The following is a 22439-nucleotide window of genomic DNA, read 5'->3' on the forward strand; positions in this document are numbered from 1 at the left end:
ATAAATAACAATGAACTTTGCAAATGACTGAGGCCAGAGATGTTTGTAGAAAAGACATACCGGTAAGTGGAAAGGCATTTCTTTCTCACAAGTGCAGGAGAAAGGAAGTACCTGGAAATTATTGACTTTGCCTATGTGAGGAAAAAGTGCTATCAAAACTTAGCAAGTGAGATAAAATCAACTGGTGTCTGGAAATGCACAATTACCAAGTTATTGGAGAAAATTAATCAGAAGAGAGCTGGTGGTTTGGGGAAAACTCTCTCGCTGAAGTGAGGCCATTTGGAAATTCTTAAAATACAGAAACACATTAACAAAGAAGCGTCACATGCAAGTTCATAGTATAGAATAGAATAGAATAATTTATTGGCCAAGTACCAAACCCACTTGGAATTTTGTAAACGTACCATATACAAACACTGTTCCACTCACAATACAATAGCAAAGCAAAAGAACCCAACCCATAACTGGCCTACCCTTCCGCTACACAACTACGAATTTACCAATTTGATGGCACAAGGGGAAAAACTGTTCCTGTGCCTAGCTGTTTTTGTAGGAGCCATTTTTGTGCCAAAGTCAATAAAAGGGAATGGCAAAAATTCCCAAGAAGCTCACTAAAAAACTCACTTCTAAAAATGAATTATTTTGATAACAATACAGAGAAATTCAGGAAAATATGCAAGTAGTAATGCTGAACGAGGATAGGTAGAGCCTGAAGAAGAAAAGTTAAGAATACGAGAAAGGAATCAAGGGGATTCCAAGAGAAAGATGAACAATGAGGAGTTTCCCACAGAAGGGAAATGGAATTACAGAGTTACTAAGAATCACAGAATCCAGAAACAGAAAGCTTTGAGGCAGGGGTGAAGGGCAAGGGACCATATACTGTACCTGTGGAGATGCAACAAAAACAGAACAGCAGGATTGTTCTGCATGAAGCTCACCTTGAGCCATTCACCAACTCTCATCCAAACCTACCTCAGAGATGTTTATGGGAAAATCCCCATCTGTTAAGTAAAAGCTTACGTGAAAAAGGATTTCTTTCTCACAAGTGCAGGAGGAAGGAAGTACCTGGAAATTATTGACTTTGCCTATGTGAGGAAAAAGTGCTATCAAAACCTGACAAGTGAGATATAAACTGGTGTCTAGAAATGCAAAATTAACAAGTTATTGGAGAAACTTAATCAAAAGAGAGAGCAGGTAGTTTAGAGAAAACTCTCTTGCTGAAATGAGACTATTTGGAAATTCTTAAAATACAGAAACACATTTGAAAATGGTAACAAAGAGACATAACATGAAAGTCATATGGTAGGAACTGTTTCTGTGCCCAAGTCAACAAATGTGAATGGCAAAATTTCCCAAGAGGCTCACCAAAGAACTCACTTCTAAAAATGAATTATTTGTGATACTGATATAGAGAAATCATGGGAAAGGAAAAAGGAGATTCCAAGAGAAAGAAAATGTAGAATCAGGAGTTTCCTGGGGAAGGGAAACGGAATGACAGCGTTATTAAGAATCAGAGAATTTAGAAACAGAAAGTGGTGAGGCAGGGTGAAGAGCAAGGGACTGCTTACCTGTGGAGAAGCAGCAAAAACAGGATTGTTTTACAGTCTCACTCCACTTTTTATAGGTTTGTCAGCTGGAAGAGGAATGCTAGTGCACCCCACACCCTTCTGTCAGCTGGCTTTATAGTCTTTATAAAGGGGTTCGTTTAACCTCTGGTTTGCTAGTAGTAAAGCTGAATTACTGTGTTGCGAAATGATGCATGTCATGAAAAGTTTGGAAAGTTCTGGGCTAGAGTCTGGCCATGTATGATGGACAACAGAGGCAGACCAGGGTCTGATTATGAAATCCCTAAGAAATTCCACCAGAGTGCTGGAGCTTCTCTCAAGACAGCTAGCCAGAGGGGGTGGAGCAGCAATTTGAGAGGAGGAATAAAAGGAGCCGTTGCTGAGGGAGAGAGTTGGAAAGGGCTCGAGGGGAATTAGGGTTTAGCTTGAGAGATAGAGATAGGGATCAGGGTAGGATTTGACTGAGGAGAGCTCGTTCTAGTTTGAGTGGAACATCCACAATGAAGACACTATCTATAGCAAGAGGAAAGAGCCTCATAGCTTAGACAGGAAGACTGGGTTGATTGTCTGAGGAAGGTATACAGACAGGAGCTACCTGGAGGGCTGAGTCTGAGCCAGGAGAGGTAGAACCTGTGGGAATTCAGGATACCTGGGCCTCATTCTAGCCAGGAGGGGAGAGTTCTCCTAGGTAAATCTGACTCCCAAACCAGTATACTAATTGCAATACCTCAGGAGTGAGTAACCGACAAAAAGTGCCCCTTGCTCATGAACCAAAGTATTAGGCTGTGAAGGCAGCTGTGCTGTGTCAAAAGTATTTAACTGTAACACCTGTCATGACTAAGTAAAGGAATGCAAACGAAGTAACAGAAACTGAGTTTAACATTTTGCCACCTATTCTAGAAACCAGAACATCTACCTGGTTTTTAGCAACCGAAGTTTAAGAAAAGCTGTGCATATACTACTGTGTTTAGGCCTGTGAAATCTTTATATTTAGCTTTAAGTAACAGGTTAAATTCTACCTGAAATAATGCATGTCCTGATCCAATTTTGTTTTGCAAACTTCTCTTTGTAATTAAAACTTTTCTTGTTTGATCAACTCCTGCCTAAGACTCTAAATCACCAAGTTTTCCCTCACAGAAGACCCTCACAAGATAGCCTGTGGTAAATTTCAGAAATTCGTGTAATTGGCATACCATGCAGTGGGCCTGCGATATTTCACTGGGGGTAGTTAGAGGGCTAGTCTGCTACATATTAATTGGTGGTTAGCGGTGGGATCTGCCACAACATGGTTGAAATCTCCTCTCAACCATGAAGCTCACCTGCAAGAACTCTCATCCTAACCTACCTAACATTGCGAGAATAAAATGAAAGTAAGGAGAACGTCAACTTAAACTCCTCAAAGGAAAGGTGGTGGGATCTAAATGTAATAATGAGCAATTTCCCACTAGCTGCAACTTCCAAATCAGACACAAGGGTAGTCCCACATACAGAGCACCGCAGTAGTGTAATTAGGAGGCTACCAATGTATGTACCAACATAGCAACCCTATCTCATAGTCTCCAACTTCCCTGAAAATGCCAGGACCCTTAAGCCATCTTTGCTCCTTACTTTGTCATGCAGAGTCCTAAATTCCCAACACAGCCTAATGGTAGACAGTGGTGGGTTGTGTTCCCAGGGCTCTGCCTTAGCTGAGAAGAAAAGCTGAGTGGTGCAGACAGGGCCGTCTCTAGGCCTGGGCTGGGTGGCGCAATACGCCAGGGTGCCTGGCCACCAGGGGGCGCTGCCACCAGGGTTGGGATGGAGGAGGAGGAGGCGGTGGTGGCCGCCGATGCTGCTGGCTCCACCTCCGGAGGACAGGGAGTGGGAAGCAAGCCTGGGGGCTGCTATGGGTGCAAAAGGGTCCACGGCTGCTTGCTCTGCGAGGCCGCTCCGCCCCCACAGGTGCCTCACGTGGAGGAGGAGGAGTGATGGTGGGGGAAGGTGCCCATGCCTGCTGCCTTTGGTGCCAGAACCTCTTTGGCTGAGGGGCGCGTGCCTCTTGAGGGGTGCAGAGTGGAGGTGCCCACCATGTGGGCGGTGAGAAATTGCTGCAATTATAGTAGTGGGTGGGATGAAAGGGGCCAGAGGAGCCACTCCACTGCGAGGAAAATTTTGGGGCTCTTTTGGTTTGGGGAAAAGGCGCAGGAAAAGTGACACGATCATGGCAATCATGAGGAAAGTGGGTAGAGGAAAGTGTTTTACTCCCTCTCTCACCTAACACTCGAAGTCGCGGCCATCCCGCGAAGCTGAATATTGGGAGATTCAAGACAGAGATAAGTGGAAAAGGCCCTTCTTCATGCAGCACAAAGGTCAGCAACTCTGGGAAATGGGGGGGGGCACCAGAGGGATCTTTGAACCCGGCGCTGGATAGGCTTAAGACGGCCCTGGATGCAGACAACAGCTGGGCAGCGAGGCAGTCAATGGGAAGCCTCAATCTACATGGCTTGTGGTCAGAGGCACTGGGGGTTGTAGTCTGGTGGCAGACATAGCAAAAAAACAGAAAACTTCTCAACAAGCTTAAGCTGAAATGGGGATTGGCTGGGCTCACATTATGGCCTTCAGTAGCAGCATGAATTTTCTCTAAGGGTAGGAAGTTTTGTTGCTTAAAAACTCCAGTTGAAAGTGGAAGCAATAGCAACGAAGAGCAATTGCTTGGTAATAAAGACATTTCACCCATGTTGTTTTTATTTATAATAATGTTTATTTTTATTACATTGTATTAATTGTTAACGTTGTGTATGTGTACACACCGTTAGTGGTATTTATTCATTTGGGGTTTTATTTTCCCCCTTAGGCTTCCTTAAATGCAAAACAAAAAAATCAAAGATTTCTGTGCTTAAATACCGTACTACAGTTTTGTGTGTTTCCTCTAATAACACTTGTACTTGACTAGGAGAAAATGCTCAAGCAACGATAATGATGGAGAATGGACAGTTCCCATTTTCATATGAGGAATGTTGGAGGAAATGATATCTCCCTCCTAGGACTGTTGTAGCTGGTACACCAACCAAAGTTCGTAATGGTCACCCCAGAGATCACCTGGGCCTCTAATGACAATGATGGATCTTCATACCTTGTCCTTCAAAGAAGGGTGCATAACCTATCCAGAGGTATTACACAGCTCAAACCCCAGAACTGGGAGCTGCCCGTTTATAGTCAAAAACCTTTCATGTCAAAACAAGTTCAATAAACTTCAGGCTTTCCACAGCTATTTGATCTTCCACAGAGATGATGTATCACTCAATATACATAGCAATTTTAAATTCAGATTAACATAAGCAAAGACTGGTCCCTATCCAAAATGGCATAAACTGACTGGGAGAGGCAATATTGGAATGCTTCTAAGCAGTGCTATTATTCTAGAAAAAGAGGTGCCGGAACTCGCACTGAACACCTCCCTTGTTCTCTTATAATGGCGACTGGCCCATCTGAGAGGTCCTGGAGTTCCAGCTGAAAAAAAGTCCTGCTTCCAAACTACCCTGAATCAAACAAAACCATTCAAGGGAGTATCTTACTGCAAGAGATATTACAATTTGTGAAATAAATACTGTACTGCTGTGTCATATTTTTTTATTTTGAAATAAACTGGTGTTTAGAACAGTAGGCTGAGAAAATGAATTATTATTCCAGTTTCCTTTTGAATTGAAGAAGAATGAAGTACGTGTTTCGCAAAATACGCACCAACCGAGTGGCAACAGTGGCAGGGTCGACGAAATAACAAAGTCGTCTTCAGTATCTTTGCTTGCTTTTATTTACAATATACACCACACACCTCTACTCCATTCCTCTCATTTCACAATACATCACCACCACACCCATGAACCATTTGGGTAGCTTAAATACAGAATTCAAAATAGTCAATTGCCCAATCACATGACAGTAAGCAAACTCTACCTTCAATTATTCAAATTAGCAAAAGCTCACAGGTGTTTTAATATTCAGATCAAGGTTACAAACACACATCTCTGTGTAGCACCATTGACCACATCAGGCTTAAAGGAAAAACCTAACAGTACGGTCGATATTATTTTCTTGCTAAAATGGCATCATAGAAGCTCATTTTCTTTTGTTGAATCTCTTTGAATCCAGCTGCACTAAGCAGTACATTGTACTCTGATGAGGTTCGTTCTTGGCCTTCGGTAAGGAGTAGCATCAACACAGAGTGTAGTTGGCACCTTACCGGCCCCTTTCTATCTTCGCTGAGGACCATTTCCACTACTAACACTCCACCACCTGTTTCAAAATACGTTTCACCAAGTTAGTAAAAGATATATATCATTAGCTGAAAATGCCTGACACTGTCCAGGAATTCAAATAAACCAACAAATATTATGATTTTCAAATGGATAGTGTAATTTTTGAATTTCAGGATTGCACACAGACACATGCACACACATACCAAATCAGTGCTTCAACCTGACCTGGACCCGATTCAATGAGGCGGGCCGGGCGGAGAACATGCCAAAGTCATGTTTCAGTCTGCCATCTTGATTCAAAATGGCTCCCATTGGCCAAACATCATCAAAGACCGCTGCCTCGCCTCAGGAACCCCCATGCCAAGTTGGGTGATGATATCTCGAGAGGTGGGTGAAGCTATGCCAACAAATGGGTGGTTTTTCAATTCACCATCTTGATTCAAAATGGCACCAGACACCCAAACATCAGCTAAGTCCGCCAACCTCAGTTCGGTAACCCTTGTGCCACATTTGGCAATGATCTCGAGAGGCAGCTGAACCCATAGAATATAGATGGACAGAAAGACATACCACTTTCCAAAATATGCAGATTACTTATTTCAAAACTGAAATAAGGAAAGAGTTCATCTTAATTCACCCAAGCATTCTGGGATCAGAAGCTATGCAGTTGAACCCGGGTGGCATGGGCAAATGAGGGGCAGTGCAGCAAGGCTTTGAGTAACAAGGGCCCAATTTGCATGGTACCTTTAGCTCTTCTGTCTCCCTGCCTTCTCTGAAGAAAGGCCTGAGCTTCCCATTATTGTAGTGAGCAGGCTAGGATTAGTCCAGTTTTAGAGTCACAGAGCTCGGGTTTATTTTGTATTCCGTTTTGACATTCTGCCTGCTTTCCCTCCACCTTTTCCTCTTAATAAAGTTTCTCAATTTCTCTGCTGAAGTGTGTGTTATTGCCTATAGCCCCACTTGCCATATGTCCGGGTTTTCACAGACACTTTGCCTATTCAGTGAAAAACGGACGCAATTTTGCTACTCGATTCCCAGACTTGTCCGGGAAAACCCGGATATATGGCAGCCCTACACATGCCTAGATGCTTGGCACTTAGGAATGGAGTTGTAAGTGACCAGCAGAGTCTGCAGAGTCAAGAGGGAGTGTTGACTACCTTTACGCTGTAAGTAACATAAGGAGCATTTGAAATGCAGTTACTTTAGTGCAGGCATCCCCAAACCACGGCCCTCTAGATATTTTGGCCTACAACTCCCATGATCCCTAGCTAACAGGGCCAGTGGTCGGGGAGGATGGGAATTGTAGTCCAAAACATCTGGAGGGCCGGAGTTTGGGGGTGCCTACTTTAGTGCATCCCAGGTCCCCTCCCACCTGGGGATGCAGGAGTAAGTGGAAGGGTGGTGGCAGTAACCCACTGGCAGCACTGAGGGGCTGTTGTGTTGCATTTGGGCAACGAAGGGTATGTGAGAGGCTCTCTTGGGCTTCCACCCTTGGTTGCTCCTGCTCCCCCTTTGCGCTGTTCATTGATCTGTTCACTGTATAAATACACATACCAGGTTTGCAGGCCTTGTGCAGTCTGGTTAGTAGCTGCACACACTTCTCATCAGCCCAGTCGTGCAGGACCCTAGCCAAAATATAGAGGTCAGCTTCTGGAATTGGGTCTTTAAAAAAGTCCCCTGTAATAGAATAGGTAGAAAATAAGTATAATTTCTTAAAGGAAGAATAATTCACTGTATCTTTCAGAAATCAACAGTTATTAAGGCCCAGCTGCTGTCTGCTGTTTCTTCTAGTGCAGGCATCCCCAAACTTCGACCCTCCAGATGTTTTGGACTACAATTCCCATCATCCCTGACCACTGGTCCTCTTAGCTAGGGATCATGGGAGTTGTAGGCCAAAATATCTGGAGGGCCGCAGTTTGGGGATGCCTGTTCTAGTGCATGGATAAGGAATCGGTGGACTTCAGATGATGTTGGACTCCAACTCCCATCAGTCCCAATCAGAATGGCCAATTGTCAGGGATGCTGGGAGCCATAGTTCAACAGCCTTTGGAGGAGCACAGATCCCAATTCCTACCCTAGAGTTTTGCTATCTTGCTTGTTAAAAGAAGAGTGATCTAACCAATGTAAGCTCTTGGAAAACCACAGTTTACCTTTATAGAAAGTAATCTGGTGATCTTGCGGGGACACATAATGGTTATTTGCTTGTTCCACCACTTCAGGTAGGTCTAAAATTGTCACTGTAGAATTTGGATAAAATGAAATATATTCCTTGGCACATGCTCCAGTACATCCTTGAAGGGAAAACAAAGAAAAAATGAAAATGTTGTGCATCGCAAAGCTTTATCCAAACAACCCTGTGCAAAAATGTAAGAGTAGCACCATCAGATAGGTGGCTGGCAACTAGGGTTGAATGATGTCTGGTTTTCAACAGCATTATCATCACCAGCTAAACATCACAACATACTGATATATCATGATGTCTGAAATAAGGAAAGAACTATGTAGAAGGCATTTGCTTGTGTGCTTCTCCCACTTTCTAATTTGTCAATTCTATTATGCCAATTAAGTACCAAATTTCCAGGAGGAAAGCATGTAGATTGCTGCTGTTAGAGCATTTCATCTGTTGTTAGACCATTTCATCATGTGGGCTACACAAATTAAATGAGAATGCCGGTATGTGGCCTTGAAGGCAAAACTCTGGCTATGGCTCAAGCTATGCTTTAACCCGGTGGGCATGGCACCCTTGATATTGAGAGATGCTTTCCAATCATCGTGGGAAAAGGAGATCATAAAGGAAGTGCAGGTCTGCGGATTGTCACACCTCTATCTGGAATCTATGACATATAGCCAAGCCAGAGCTGTGATCTCGCAAAGATTGAGTGACATTGCTAGATAAGAGGACATAGCCCTGGTGAAACCAGGGATGTTCTTGGGGAATCAGATCAGATTACACCAGCCCCTTATCTCACAGAAATCCACTACGTGGAATACCATAGACTTCTCACAGCTGCCAGATTAAATGTCCTCGAATTGGCGGTTATGTTGGGAAGGTACAGGAGAGTCCCATATGACCAGAGAACTTGTCATTGTTCCCTGGGAGTGATTGAGTCAACTGAAAATATTCTTTTGACCTGCCCTTTTTGTGCAGACCTTAGACAAAAATTTATAGACCCACTCCTATGCCAACTTAGCCCTGTAGTAGCCAGAGAAAGAAAGGTTTTGTTTTTACTGAATAATGTTACTGGAACAACAGCCTCCTTGGTGGCCAATTTTCTTTTTTTGGCCCTTAAGCGTCGTTAGGTTAAAATTGACAGCGCCGACGTGGGTCTAAATGTATAGCCTAATTTATTGTCGGTTTCAGTTGTAAGTTTTTTAGATGTTTAGATGTTAAATGTCTAGATGTTTTAAATTTTGTATGGATAAATGTTTATTTCTGACTGACGGTCGAATAAAATTGAATTGAATGAGAATGCAAACAGCAGCATATGCACAGTAATCTCCAGTGTGGACAAACCCTGTTTCTCCCATTGCTCTTGATACTGCAGGACTAAACAGAAGTAGCATCAAAGTACTGTAGTTTGAAAGATGTTAATGAGTTTCTATTTGTCTAATTCATTCTCTTGTTTTGCAGCGTTCTTCCTGCTTGGCTTTCTCCATCACTCATAGTCATGGATCCTTTCACTCTGTTATCCACTCTACCCATTTTTGCCTTCCCTTCACAAATCAGAAACACACCTGTAGCACTTTCCTCCTTTTTATTCTTCCTGCTTTACGATTTTGAGCTAGTAGTAAAGGACGATATCGTGGAATTTACAGCACTTACCTCCCACATCACAAACAAGCGGGAAATGCGAAAGATCAAATGCAGCCATCATTTCTCGGCCAAACAGATGCCAGTTTGCATGCATAGCATCCATGAAGGTTTTTTGCAGCCCACTCTTGGATCTAGTAATTCAAAATCGCATTGGCATATAAAAGACACAAAAGTTTCATACAAAAATTGCTTCCAGACTAGAGCGGTATTCCACAAAATGCTCTTGCTTTCCCATTGTTAGCTGCATGTAGACGTTTAGCAACTCTAAAAATGTTCACCCTGTTGGTAGATTTTATTTTCTTTGGTCCGATCCTGTTATTCCCCACTTATACCAAGGGGCAGATTGTAAGCATATCATACTGATCCTGGCCTGACTGCACTGGCTGCCAATTAGTTTCTGGACCCAATTTTAAAGTGCTGATTTTACATATAAAATCTTAACAGCTCAGGACTGCAATACCTCTCCCCATACAAACCAACCCAGACCCTGTGATCATCACCTGAGCCCTTTCTCCAGGAGATGCCTGGAGGGCAGCAACATGAGAACAGGCCTTTTCTGTGTTGGCTCCCTGCTCTCCCTAGGGAAGCTCACCCACTGCCTGCATTACTAAAGCTTTACGCACTGGGCAAAAGCATTTCTCAAACCAGGCGGATTAAACATTCCATGGCATTTTAAATGTGTTTATGGGAAGGGGATTATTGGCTTGTTTTTGTTTTGTTTTATTATGCATTTTGTGTTCTCATTTTGTACTTTTATGTTGTGAACCACTCTGATCTTTGGAAGATCTTTGATTATAGCTCGGCTTTTAATACCATCCTTCCAGACATTCTTATAAAAAAGCTGATGGAACTAGACCTTTCTTCTACCATCTGTGACTGGATTAAAGACTTTGAGGGATCGGACACAAACAGTGAGGATTGGGCCTGTTACATCTACCTCCCTGAAGCTCAGCACTGGCACCCCATAGGGATGTGTGCTGAGTCCCTACCTGTACTCGTTGTATACATATGACTATTTCATGTGATCCATCTACTGCAATTATTAAGTTTGCAGATGATACTACCATAATGGGTCTAATTACAGGTGGAGATGAATCAGCATACAGGTTCAAAAAGTATCTACATGGTGCCTAGAGAATAAAGGTAAAGGTAAAGGAACCCCTGACCATTAGGTCCAGTCGTGACCGACTCTGGGGTTGTGGCGCTCATCTTGCGTTATTGGCCGAGGGAGCTGGCGTACAGCTTCCAGGTCATGTGGCCAGTATGACAAAGCCACTTCTGGCGAACCAGAGCAGTGCAGGGAAATGCTGTTTACCTTCCCGTCGGAGTGGTACCTTTTTATCTACTTGTACTTTGACGTGCTTTCGAACTGCTAGGTTAGCAGGAGCTGGGACCGAGCAACGGGAGCTCACCCCGTCGCGGGGATTCGAACCGTCGACCTTCTGATCGGGAAGCCCTAGGCTCTGTGGTTTAACCCGCGTCCCTATGCCTATAGAATAACTTGCACCTAAATATTAGCAAGACAAAGGAGATGGTGTTGGACTTTCAGAGGAAGAGAGGGGAACTAGCCCCGTTGTATATCGGGGGGGGGGTTATGTGGAGAGAGTCTATTCCTTTAATTTCCTGGGAGTTTACCTTAGTGAAGACCTCACTTGGAAAAAACAATATAATTATGGTTAGGAAGGCCCAACAGAGCCTCCATTTCCTCAGGGTCTTGCGAAAGAACAACGTTAAACAACAATTGATGACATCCTTCTACCAGTCCACAATAGAAAGTGTCCTCTCATATTGTATCACATGTTGGCTTGACAGCCACAGACAGAAAGTCTTTACAGAGGGTGGTGAACACAGCACATGGGCTGTCCCCTGAGCCCGCTAGATGACATCACAAGGGATCGATGCCTTAGGAGAACGAGAAAAATTCTCAGGGATGGTTCACACCCTGGCCAACACCTCTTTAATCTTCTACCCTTGGGCAGAAGATATAGAAGTGTAATCAGTTGTACCAACAGCCTAAAAAAATAGTTTCTATCCGTGGGCTGTTAGGCTGCTGAATGGAAAATAATATAGTTCAACTGACTTTCAGGGTTGGTGTGTTGTGCGACAAGCACACAGAGTGCAATGAGATTGAGTGGGGGGGAGGCTCGGTTAATTAAGGGCAGCATACAAAATTAATTAATGATGTTCCTATAATTCAATGTATCTATACCTCTCATAGACAAACAGAATAGTTTGTTTTCTCAGCATTTGCACAGCTGTTCCATGCACCTAGATCATATATCTGAATGTTTTCCTTTTTATGTTTTATGTGTGTGTGCTGGTCGTTGGTTGGTTGGTTGATTGATTGTTTTCTCAGCATTTGCACAGCTGTTCACAGCTGTTCCATGCACCTCCATAACCTGCTTCTTTGGTTAAACCCCGCTTCCCAATTTAGAGCATGTCAAAACTTCAACATTCTTCTGATTACACTTCGCAATAGTCTCATCTCTCTTTTATTTTTTACAGTCTTTAAAAAACAACAACCACAAAGCAAAGTGAGACAGTCATCGTGTCACATGCAGGTTTACAATGCAAGAGCTGTGAGCTATGGCACAATGAAATGAAAACTTTCACCCATCAGGAAGACACAACTGAAGCTAGTGAATGAAGCGCTTTGTCTCTTGCATTAATGTAACAAATTAAAATCAAAGTTCTGAGAACGTATCTGTATCTGTCTGAATTACCGGCACTTCCCTAAACATGTTGCATCGCTGGTTGCATTCTGCACAATATCTTTGAGTATTTGGCTCCTTAATTATATCTGAATAAATATTGTATGTGCATTTTTAGTCTATATTTTAGTTAAGTTGTATACAAATACCGATAAATGATATTGCCTGTTAAGGATTTAACACAGAGAAAGAGGGAGGAGAGAGGGGGGATATCCTCTCTAATGAATCCTTAACTCTGTCCATTCAGGACCCCTGAACACAACGAAGGGCTGAAATGGAGTCTTTTTATCTTCCTCATCAGCAACCCTTGAATTTTTTTGACACATGCTTTCAGATTCTCTTTCCCAACCAGCCACAACATTCCAACTTCAGGAATTGTTAATTGGCACAGGACCTCCATTCTCCACCAGTAACGAGAGCTTGCAGATCTTATTCCAATGCAGTATCCTGATCCACGTACCCAAAATGAGGTGTAGATGCATCTGGCCTGAGCATAGACTGATCTCTGGATACAGTAATGGCAAACTGCATTGTACCCATGAAAAGACTCTGAAAAAGCCATTTGTGAAGACCAGATGCAATTCTGCTTCAATATTGGAGCATAGTGGAGGCAAACCAGGATATTCTGCACAACTAAGCTGCATAATATAAGCCCTGGTTGCAGACGTCACCCTCACACATGCATAAAACAGGAAGCCAAGTTTGGCATGTGGTAAGAAATTTCCCAATAATCTGATAACATTTGGAGAGGGGAAAGGCAACAATGAATAGAGAAAACACTGGAACTGTGAATACAAGCTAGCAATATGTTTCACACAAATTGCAACGGCAATGGTTACCTCGACAAGAAGCATCCCAGGTTTTCTCCATTCTTCCAAAAGCAAGATGTGGAAAACCTTCTCTTTTTTTACCTGTTAAGAGAGTCAATCCAATCTTTTCCGGAAATGCCATATACTCTATCAGTCTGACTCTTTCCTTCTCTGAAAAAGAATATTCATTTTAATTAAATGAAAATTGAGCGGAACACACACACACACATACAACAAACCCATAATGAATGCAATACATACCATTATCATGTTATCCATCTTTTTAATGAAATATTTATACTATTGTATAAACAGTTGAGGGTTTTTTTCATTAAGCAATATATAAATATTGCCGAATAAAGTACATTTAAAAAAATTATATGTGTTGTCAAGGTTGACTAACAATCACAGCTTTGTTTGTTCATGACAAGTATATACCACCGTATAACCAGAGTTTTCTGAGTAGCTTACACATCTCAGTGATTCCAAATCTATTTTTAAATCTCAAATTAGTCACTAGACAAGAATTGAACCAATTTCTCCTGGATGTATATATTCTTAGACTTCTAAGCACTTTACATAAAACAATATAAATTATTAATTCAAAGCAATAGAAAACCAAACATTAAACAGTGACCTAAATTTATCAATTTACAATTGAAACTAACAGTTTGAATATATACAAAATAAAATAGCTTATATTCGAAAAATATAAAGAAGAATGCTATACTACAAAAGAAAACCCCTTTCACTTCCATTTTAGCAACATGCCTAATTGCAGTGTTGCTCTTTCCAATCGCCGTTTAAAATAAAATCGTAGTATTTTTCGTGATAGGGCACTATATGCCCCATTCACTGGTAAGTGGCTTAGCAGATATTAAGAGATTAATTTTGAGCCAATAAATGAGGGTCCTGAAAAGGCACTACCCATAAGGGCAATCGTGAATGTGCCTTGAGCTTCGAAAGGCTCCACCCACAACAATTATGTCAGGGCAGCTGCTGTAGACAGAAGACAGCAGCATGCAGACAGAGGAAAACCACAATGCTGGCCCAGCAGAGTCAAAAAGCAGTTGCAGTTCTGCCTGTATCTTTCAAGAGATGAGCAACAGAAAGGGAAGCACTAGGAACTGCTCACCTGGAGTCAGCCCTAGTGCGGAAGTGCCAATAGTTGCACCTGGGAAATTGAGCTAACCAGCCTCAGCACTGTGGCACGGCTTTAGGTGGCAGTTTCCTACTTTAGCGATATCCTTCTCCTCACCTCACAGAATCGGCTAAGTACTGCATACCCGGATAGACAAATTCAGAAGTGAACTTCATGGAATGATACTGAGACTTCAAGCTTGATTTGGCAAGGTAGAGATTGGCAATGTCTGTATTTCCATAAAGAGCTTAAAAAGAAAGGGGACAAAAGATTATTTTTTTTGCAATTATCGCCAAAGTCCAATTCCCTTAACCAATTATGCAGGAACAAAATGCATGAAATGGCAGGCATGGTGGCATGAAAAACCCTTCTCCCCCCCCCCCCAGCAAAAAAAAAAAACCACCACCTGTAACCTGTTTATACAACACAGCAGCTGCATAAAAGGGAAACAACTACAGCTCTGTGGGAAAGCTTTTATTTATTAATTATTATTATTATTATTGCTGAAGTGGGCTAAACCACTGAGCCTAGGGCTTGCTGATCAGAAGGTCGGTGGTTCGAATCCCTGTGACGGGGTGAGCTCCCGTTGCTTGGTCCCAGCTCCTGCCAACCTAGCAGTTCGAAAGCACGTCAAAGTGCAAGTAGATAAATAGGAACCGCTATAGCGGGAAGGTAAACGGCGTTTCCATGTGCTGCTCTGGTTTGCCAGAAGCGGCTTTGTCATGCTGGCCACATGACCTGGAAGCTGTACGCCGGCTCCCTCGGCCAATAATGCGAGATGAGCGCACAACCCCAGAGTCGGTCACGACTGGACCTAATGGTCAGGGGTCCCTTTACCTTTACCTTTAGGGTAACAATGCTTTAAATAAACAAGCATTTCCTCTTGAATACTCTCCAAAGTGATTTGGGAAGTTCTGTCTGCTGTGTGCCTCAGATGTGTCCTAAAAACTCATATGTTTCCACAGGCTTATTTGAATGCTACTCTGTTCAGTTTCTGGTTTGCTGGTATAAATTTATTTACTGTATTCCTGATCTCTTTCTTGGATTGTATTCATTAGATTTTGGTTTATACGATTTGGTTTGGTTTGATAATTTGGTTAACTGCTTAGGGATCTCCCCCCAGAGATGCTAAGATGGAAGTAGTAACTACCTTGGTTGTCCTTCCTCTCCATTTGCAGGAACTTCAAGCCCACACAGGCTTCCAGCAGCCTCTCCATCCCAAAGGGACTGGTACCCAGACGTTCAGCAATAGTCACTGAAGTTAACGGTGCCTTGGATTCCATAAGCAGATCAAATACACCAAGATCAGAGGCAGTGAACATAATCTGGATCCAAAAAGGAATGAGGGAGTACAAAAGGAAAGAGTTCAAAATAGTCTATAGTTCTAGAAGGATGCTCTTGAAACAAACAAAATATCACCATAAATTATTGTGGCCCTTCAGATGGCATGGGTTGTGACTCCCATTGTCCCCGATCATTGGCCATGCTGACCAGAGCTGAAGGGAACTGGACTTCAACAACATCTGAAGGGTCACTGGTTCTCCATCCCTGCTGTAGAAAATGCTGGCAAAAAGCACTGGGGGGGGGACAGAGTTCTTCAGATTTTTGTTTATGAGTGGTACAAGAGGTTCGGACAGAGATAGACACTTCCTCTAACAGGGAAGCATCTCCATGGCCTATGCTTACTAAGTGAGCACAGAAAAACTGGATTAGAAAAAGGAGGAATTTGAGAAGGAAGTGTTGAAAAGGTTTTCAGCAAATCCAAGAAAACCTGTTTTAGTTTAGATTTTTTTTAAACTTAAGATTTAAAAAGGCCATGTTCTTTGTAATTTGTTTACCGCATGAAATATACTCCCTGGTGTTGTTGTTTTTATTTTTTTAACTTCCTGGTTTTCAAATGACCGAAGATTATGACAGATTTTTTCTGAGCACTTGGGGTCAAAAGAAAGTAATTTTAAACAACTGTTGCTGATGAAGCCTAGGCGGGTTCCCACAAAACAAGACACAGCGATAACAGCAACTGAACTAACAGAATTGGACAACAGGGGCAAAGCAACTGCTTATATACATTTCTGAAGGCCTGGGCCACTCCCACTCTCATTGTGACGGGCTGTCTAAACTCCCAAGCTGTGAATTGTAACTCATACTTTAAGGGCCAATGGCAGTGGCCCAAATCCGGAAATGTTCTGTGATTGGATATCATGATTCGAATCAGAACACAGTGACTCAGAATCCTTAGTCCAGACTCAAGTTCGGGCAAACAGAGACCACTGAATACTTAACAGTTGAGACATTTCATTCCAAATCTGCTAGACAGAGCCAGGCAGAGGACGAGGACAGGAGTGTGTCCTGCAGCCCTCCCCCCCCCAAAAAAAAACAACAACACATAAATCCTGGCTAAGCCCATCATCCATTAACAAGCAGAAGGTTTGAAAGTCCCTGGAAGTTTTAAACTTTGCAGACTAAACCCACCACAGATCTTACCTTTGAGATCACAAATGCATACTGGTGCTGAAACAAGATCTCCACGGCGTCAGCTTGTTCTGGAGCACTCATTGTTCTTCACTGCGCTGCCCAATACCCGACAGCCTTCGTCCAAAGAAAAAGTTGCTTTTGACAGTACCAAGACCTCTCTGCTTGCAATGTTGCTATCCAGTCTTAACTGAAAGTGACCATAAATATTCAGGAAAAATCAAAGCGGGCTCAAGAGCCTTTGTAAAACGAGTGGTTTATGGGAAAGTCCCAATCTTATAAAAGGGCAGGCGGAGGTGGAAAATTTATTGCCTCCCATGAATACGAAAGGGATCTAATTGAAATGATAAGCAGCTTCCTCTAGAAATGCCTGCAGCTGCATTGGCCACGACGCTGCTAAAAAAAAAGTGAGTATTTGCGACTGGAGGGCAGTTGTTAAATACCAGCAGCTCTGGAGTGCTCCCCCCCCCCCCGGGGCCCAGGAGCAGCCATGCTATCGCCTCCTTCAAGGCTGTAGAGCTGTATTCACCACACTGCCTAAGATTTCAGATTAAAACTGCCACTGCTGAAAGGAAAGGAGAAACTTTTTCTGCCTCCCCACGTCCAGCCACCCTCTAAGGGACCCTCTTAAGAATATTAGGGGAAGTATGGCTTTGTTGTTGTTGTTTCTTGCAGTCTTCAGATGAGGACTAGACCATGTTAAAAAATGAACATAAGGTTTTAGCTGCAGATCATTCATTTTCAGCTTTGTATTCTTGTTATTAAAAAAAAAGTGTGCCTAGATATTCCGTTGCGGCACCCATAGCCTTGGTTTTTAAGGTGCCATTTAGCTCCTAGCTTTCATATCTCAGTTTCTAACACTGCCACACACAATAAAACACATTAATTGTGATATTCAGTAACTCACAGAACCAGAAGCTTCTTGGAATAGGACACAGGACTAGGTTTTTAATTCTCTACCTCTCCCTACTCCTCCAGGCTCACCTGCCTCCCACTCTGCTGCCTCTGACGTCCCCAACTTGTTTGGTTTATATCCTCTCCTTCCCCAGCACTAATGCTGGTTTGCTGGCTTGGGTGTGTCCTGGACTTATCAAGCAGATGGAACACACACAGCCTTAGCAGGGCCAAATCCTGCTATTCAGTGTCTCGCAGGAACTGCCACCTCTTGGCAGGCAGCTGCTTTTGTAAGAGGGTAGGGGGGCTGGGGAACCATTCCCCGCCCCTCCCCACTCCCTGCCTTCTGCTGCCAGAGCAAAAGTGATGCCTTTACCAGGATAGGTAAAGGAGAACATAGGAAGATAGGGAAGGAAAGAAAGACTGAAGTGTGAAAAATGGAGCGGGGGGACGGACGAGGAAGGGGTGAAGGGCATTTGGCTGCTCACCTGCAAAAGTGGAAGAAGCAAAAACAAAGCAGGACAGTAGGATGGTTCTGCACAATTTCAACCCCATTTTTATAGCCTCATCCTATGTGGGCAAAGGAATGTTGTTGTTGTCGTTTAGTCGTTTAGTCGTGTCCGACTCTTCGTGAAAGGAATGTTAGCCCTCCCTAATTCCTTTGCCCTCCCTTAGCTGTGCTGTCTCCTCTATTTTCTTGGCGTTAAAGGCCATAAATCTGAAAGAACCCTTGCTCAACATATAATAATTGTGCAACGATGTCAATCTCTGTCATCCATGTTCTTTATGGGAGTTTATCTTGTCCCAGTCTACAGATAATAAATACTTCATGGTGGATCTGCGTATATCATCCTACTGCTCACATTATCCTATTAAGACGTGCAGTTTTTCAGTTCTTGCAAGTTCCCCTTAGTTTGCAAAATCTATGAGCCAGATCAGGAATGTGGACTTGGGGGTATAAAATGGACCCCCGATTGAGTCTTTCTAGATACTGAAATCCAACTCTCTCATCATCTCCAGACAGCATGGTCATTGGTGGGATGAAAGGAACACTATTATGAAAGCTTTTCAACTAATACACTTTTCTTTAGATGGTCTGATGGGAGTTCCTAGGGAATCATTCTTTTCTCTTGGTGCCCCGGCATGCTCTTAATTAGGGGTCAGCAAACTTTTTCAGCAGGGGGCCAGTCCACTGTCCCTCAGACCTTGGGGGGGGGGGCGGACTATATTTTGGAAAAAAAATATGAACGAATTCCTATGCCCCACAAATAACCCAGAGATGCATTTTATATAAAAGGACATATTCTACTCATGTAAAAACATGCTGATTCTCGGCCCGTCTGCGGGCCAGATTTAGAAGGCTATTGGGCCGCATCCGGCCCCCGGGCCTTAGTTTGGGGACCCCTGCTGTTAATTGATTTTATTAAGTATTACAGATATTCCATTTGTTATTCAAAAAAAACTAAAATACAAAAAAGGGGGGAGGAAAAATCACGAGAAACTGGGCATATGGGTTACTATCCACTTTTCTCCGAAACTGCTTCACCGATTGCGTTCAAATTTGAACACAACGTCCAAAGCGAATGTCCAAAGGCTCTTATAAGGTTTTCAAAGACAGGTGCCACACCTCTGCCAGGGGAACCCCCCAAAAACCCTGTTCCAGAATGCACCACTCAGCCGAAAGCGCATGCTGGAAAAAGAACCAGGTTGCAAACCAGCGCCCTCTAGAGGCGGCTACACTGGTCCTGCACCTATAGAACCTTTCCTCTCAACAGCACCTCGGCTGCTGTTTACATACTAGGCCAAGGCCTTTAGAGACTAGGCCGAATGGAGGTAACTGACTCGCCTGGGTGGGGGTTGGGGGGAGGAGGGGACGGGATAGGTCAGGACACGGTGGGGCCAGTTACAGGGATGAGCCGGGGTGGGGGGAAGAGGGGGCGTGATACATCATGGGTCAGGACAGGGTGGTGGCAGTCACAGGCATTAGCCACAGCAACGCGTGGCAGGGCCAGCTAGTACATAATAAAAAGATTCAACATTATATGTTGCATGTACATTAATCACCAATAAATAACCTTTACTCTTTAAATGTGACTTCCATCTACCTCACTGTGGGTCCTTTCTTCCTTTTTTAACTGCTTCCTTTTCCACCTTGTAGAATCATAGAATCATAGAGTTGGAAGAGACCACAAGGGCCATCCAGTCCAACCCCCTGCCAAGCAGGAAACACCATCAAAGCATTCCTGACAGATGGCTGTCAAGCCTCTGCTTAAAGACCTCCAAAGAAGGAGACTCCACCACACTCCTTGGTAGCAAATTCCACTGCCGAACAGCTCTTACTGTCAGGAAGTTCTTCCTAATGTTTAGGTGGAATCTTCTTTCTTGTAGTTTGAATCCGTTGCTCCGTGTCCGCTTCTCTGGAGCAGCAGAAAACAACCTTTCTCCCTCCTCTATATGACATCCTTTTATATATTTGAACATGGCTATCATATCACCCCTTAACCTTCTCTTCTCCAGGCTAAACATACCCAGCTCCCTAAGCCGTTCCTCATAAGGCATCGTTTCCAGGCCTTTGACCATTTTGGTTGCCCTCCTCTGGACACGTTCCAGCTTGTCAGTATCCTTCTTGAACTGTGGTGCCCAGAACTGGACACAGTACTCCAGGTGAGGTCTGACCAGAGCAGAATACAGTGGTACTATTACTTCCCTTGATCTAGATGCTATACTCCTATTGATGCAGCCCAGACTTGCATTGGCTTTTTTAGCTGCTGCATCACACTGCTGACTCATGTCAAGTTTGTGGTCTACCAAGACTCCTAGATCCTTTTCACATGTACTGCTCTCAAGCCAGGCGTCTCCCATCCTGTATTTGTGCCTTTCATTTTTTTTGCCCAAGTGTAGTACTTTACATTTTTCCTTGTTAAAATTCATCTTGTTTGCTTTGGCCCAGTTGTCTAATCTGTTAAGGTCATTCTGAAGTGTGATCCTGTCCTCTGGGGTGTTAGCCACCCCTCCCAATTTGGTGTCATCTGCAAACTTGCTCAGGATGCCCTCAAGCCCATCATCCAAGTCATTGATAAAGATGTTGAACAAGACTGGGCCCAAGACTGTGGCACCCCACTAGTCACTACTCTCCAGGATGAGGAGGAGCCATTGATGAGCACCCTTTGGCTTCGGTCAGTCAGCCAGTTAGAAATCCACTGAATGGTAGCATTGTCTAGCCCGCATTTTACCAGCTTCTTTACAAGAATATCATGGGGCACCTTGTCAAAGGCCTTGCTGAAATCAAGATAGGCTACATCCACAGCGTTCCCTTCATCTACCAGGCTTGTAATTCTGTCAAAAAAGGAGATCAGATTAGTCTGAGATGACTTATTTTTCAGAAACCCATGCTGACTTTTAGTGATCACAGAGTTTCTTTCTAGGTGCTCACAGACTGCTTGCTTAATGATCTGCTCTAGAATCTTTCCTGGTATTGATGTCAGGCTGACTGGGCGGTAATTGTTTGGGTCCTCTCTTTTCCCCTTTTTGAAAATAGGGACAACATTTGCCCTCCTCCAGTCTGCTGGTACTTCGCCTGTTCTCCAGGAATTTTCAAAGATTATTGCCAGTGGTTCTGAAATCACCTCTGCCAGTTCTTTTAATACTCTTGGATGTAGTTCATCTGGCCCTGGAGACTTGAATACATCTAAACTAGCCAAGTAATCTTGTACTACCTCCTTACTTATTCTGGGCTGTGTTTCCCCTGCTGAATCAGCTGCTCCATATTCTTCAGGTCGGGCATTGTTTTCTTTTTTGGAGAAGACTGAGGCAAAGAAGGCATTGAGGAGTTCTGCCCTTTCTCTGTCCCCTGTTTGCATTTCACCATCTTCTCCTCTAAGTGACCCCACTGTTTCCTTGTTCTTCCTTTTGCTACGGACATACCCATAAAAGCCCTTTTTGTAATTCACCGGTATTGTAGGAAATATCTGTCTGTCATATAATTTGTGAAAATTAATAGAAGCACATCAAGAATTTTACTTGGGAACAATGTTTTTCTAAGTACACTCTGTAACACTCTCACTCTTTTTAAACTTTTTATTTGTTTGATTCCTGATTACTTCTGTCATCTTTGCAAGTTCCAATTACTCAAATAGTTTTATCTGCCATTCCTCCTTCATTGAAATTTTCTTTCCCTTCCAGTTTTTGGCAATCAACATTCTCGCAGCTGTTGTTGCATATAAAAATGCCCTCCTCTTATCACTTGGGATGTCTGTTGACAAAATGCCTAGAAGGAAAGCTTTCTGGGTTTTGTTTTGTTTTGCAAATGTTTGTTTGAACATTTTTTAAAGCTCCTCATAGATGGTATCCGAAAAGTTTTTAATTTTTTTACAGCCCCACCACATGTGGTACATTGTTAACCCTCAGCTTGTTTGCACCTCCAGCATAGATTTGAATTTGTTTTGTACATTTTTGCCAATTTGCTGGGGGTCATGTACCACCTATAAAACATCTTCATGAAATTTTCCTTTAATGTATAACAAGCAGTGAACTTTAGATCTTTATTCCATAATTTTCCCCAAGCTGCCGTCTGAATGGTGTTACCTGTCATTTAAGATGGCTATTACTGTTAATCTTTTTGTCCCTTGAAAAGACTAAATGGAAAGATTAGCAAACATTCTGGAATTAAACAACGGCACTTCAAAAGAGTATCTTGATATTCAAACCCTACTGCAAGGGACCTTGGAGTTTGTGAAATAAAAAGTGTCATTTTTTGGTGTTTTGAAATAAACTGGTGTCTACAGCTGAAAGATAAATG

The 22439-nt window shown here is 43.0% G+C and overlaps 1 protein-coding gene across 1 annotated transcript; it reads right to left on the reverse strand.

Moving 5' to 3' along the window:
- Nucleotides 1-5381: 5381 nt before the first annotated feature.
- On the reverse strand, nt 5382-18227 carry LOC118085698 (acetylserotonin O-methyltransferase-like). The gene is made up of 9 exons (XM_035116638.2): nt 18130-18227; nt 16760-16937; nt 15426-15600; nt 14393-14522; nt 13237-13305; nt 9624-9745; nt 7951-8091; nt 7355-7477; nt 5382-5837 (listed from the first exon to the last, which is right to left on the reverse strand). Exons 2-9 carry the CDS (start codon nt 16829-16831, stop codon nt 5629-5631), a joined length of 1041 nt encoding a protein of 346 aa, XP_034972529.1. The 5' UTR covers nt 16832-16937; nt 18130-18227; the 3' UTR covers nt 5382-5628.
- Between the last annotated feature and the right edge of the window lie 4212 nt (nt 18228-22439).

The sequence above is a fragment of the Zootoca vivipara genome, chromosome 4, assembly GCF_963506605.1.
Source record: "Zootoca vivipara chromosome 4, rZooViv1.1, whole genome shotgun sequence".
In the NCBI taxonomy this organism is placed as follows: Eukaryota; Metazoa; Chordata; class Lepidosauria; order Squamata; family Lacertidae; genus Zootoca; species Zootoca vivipara.

Excerpts from the sequence above, each read along its gene's own strand:
- LOC118085698 (XM_035116638.2), bottom strand. The coding sequence starts at position 16,831 with ATGAGTGCTCCAGAACAAGCTGACGCCGTGGAGATCTTGTTTCAGCAC. Across the intron at positions 9,746-13,236 it reads TGGATTGACTCTCTTAACAG|ATCCAAGAGTGGGCTGCAAA; the intron begins GTAAAAAAAGAG and ends TTGAATTACTAG. Across the intron at positions 5,838-7,354 it reads GCACAAGGCCTGCAAACCTG|GTGGTGGAGTGTTAGTAGTG; the intron begins GTATGTGTATTT and ends ATTTTGAAACAG.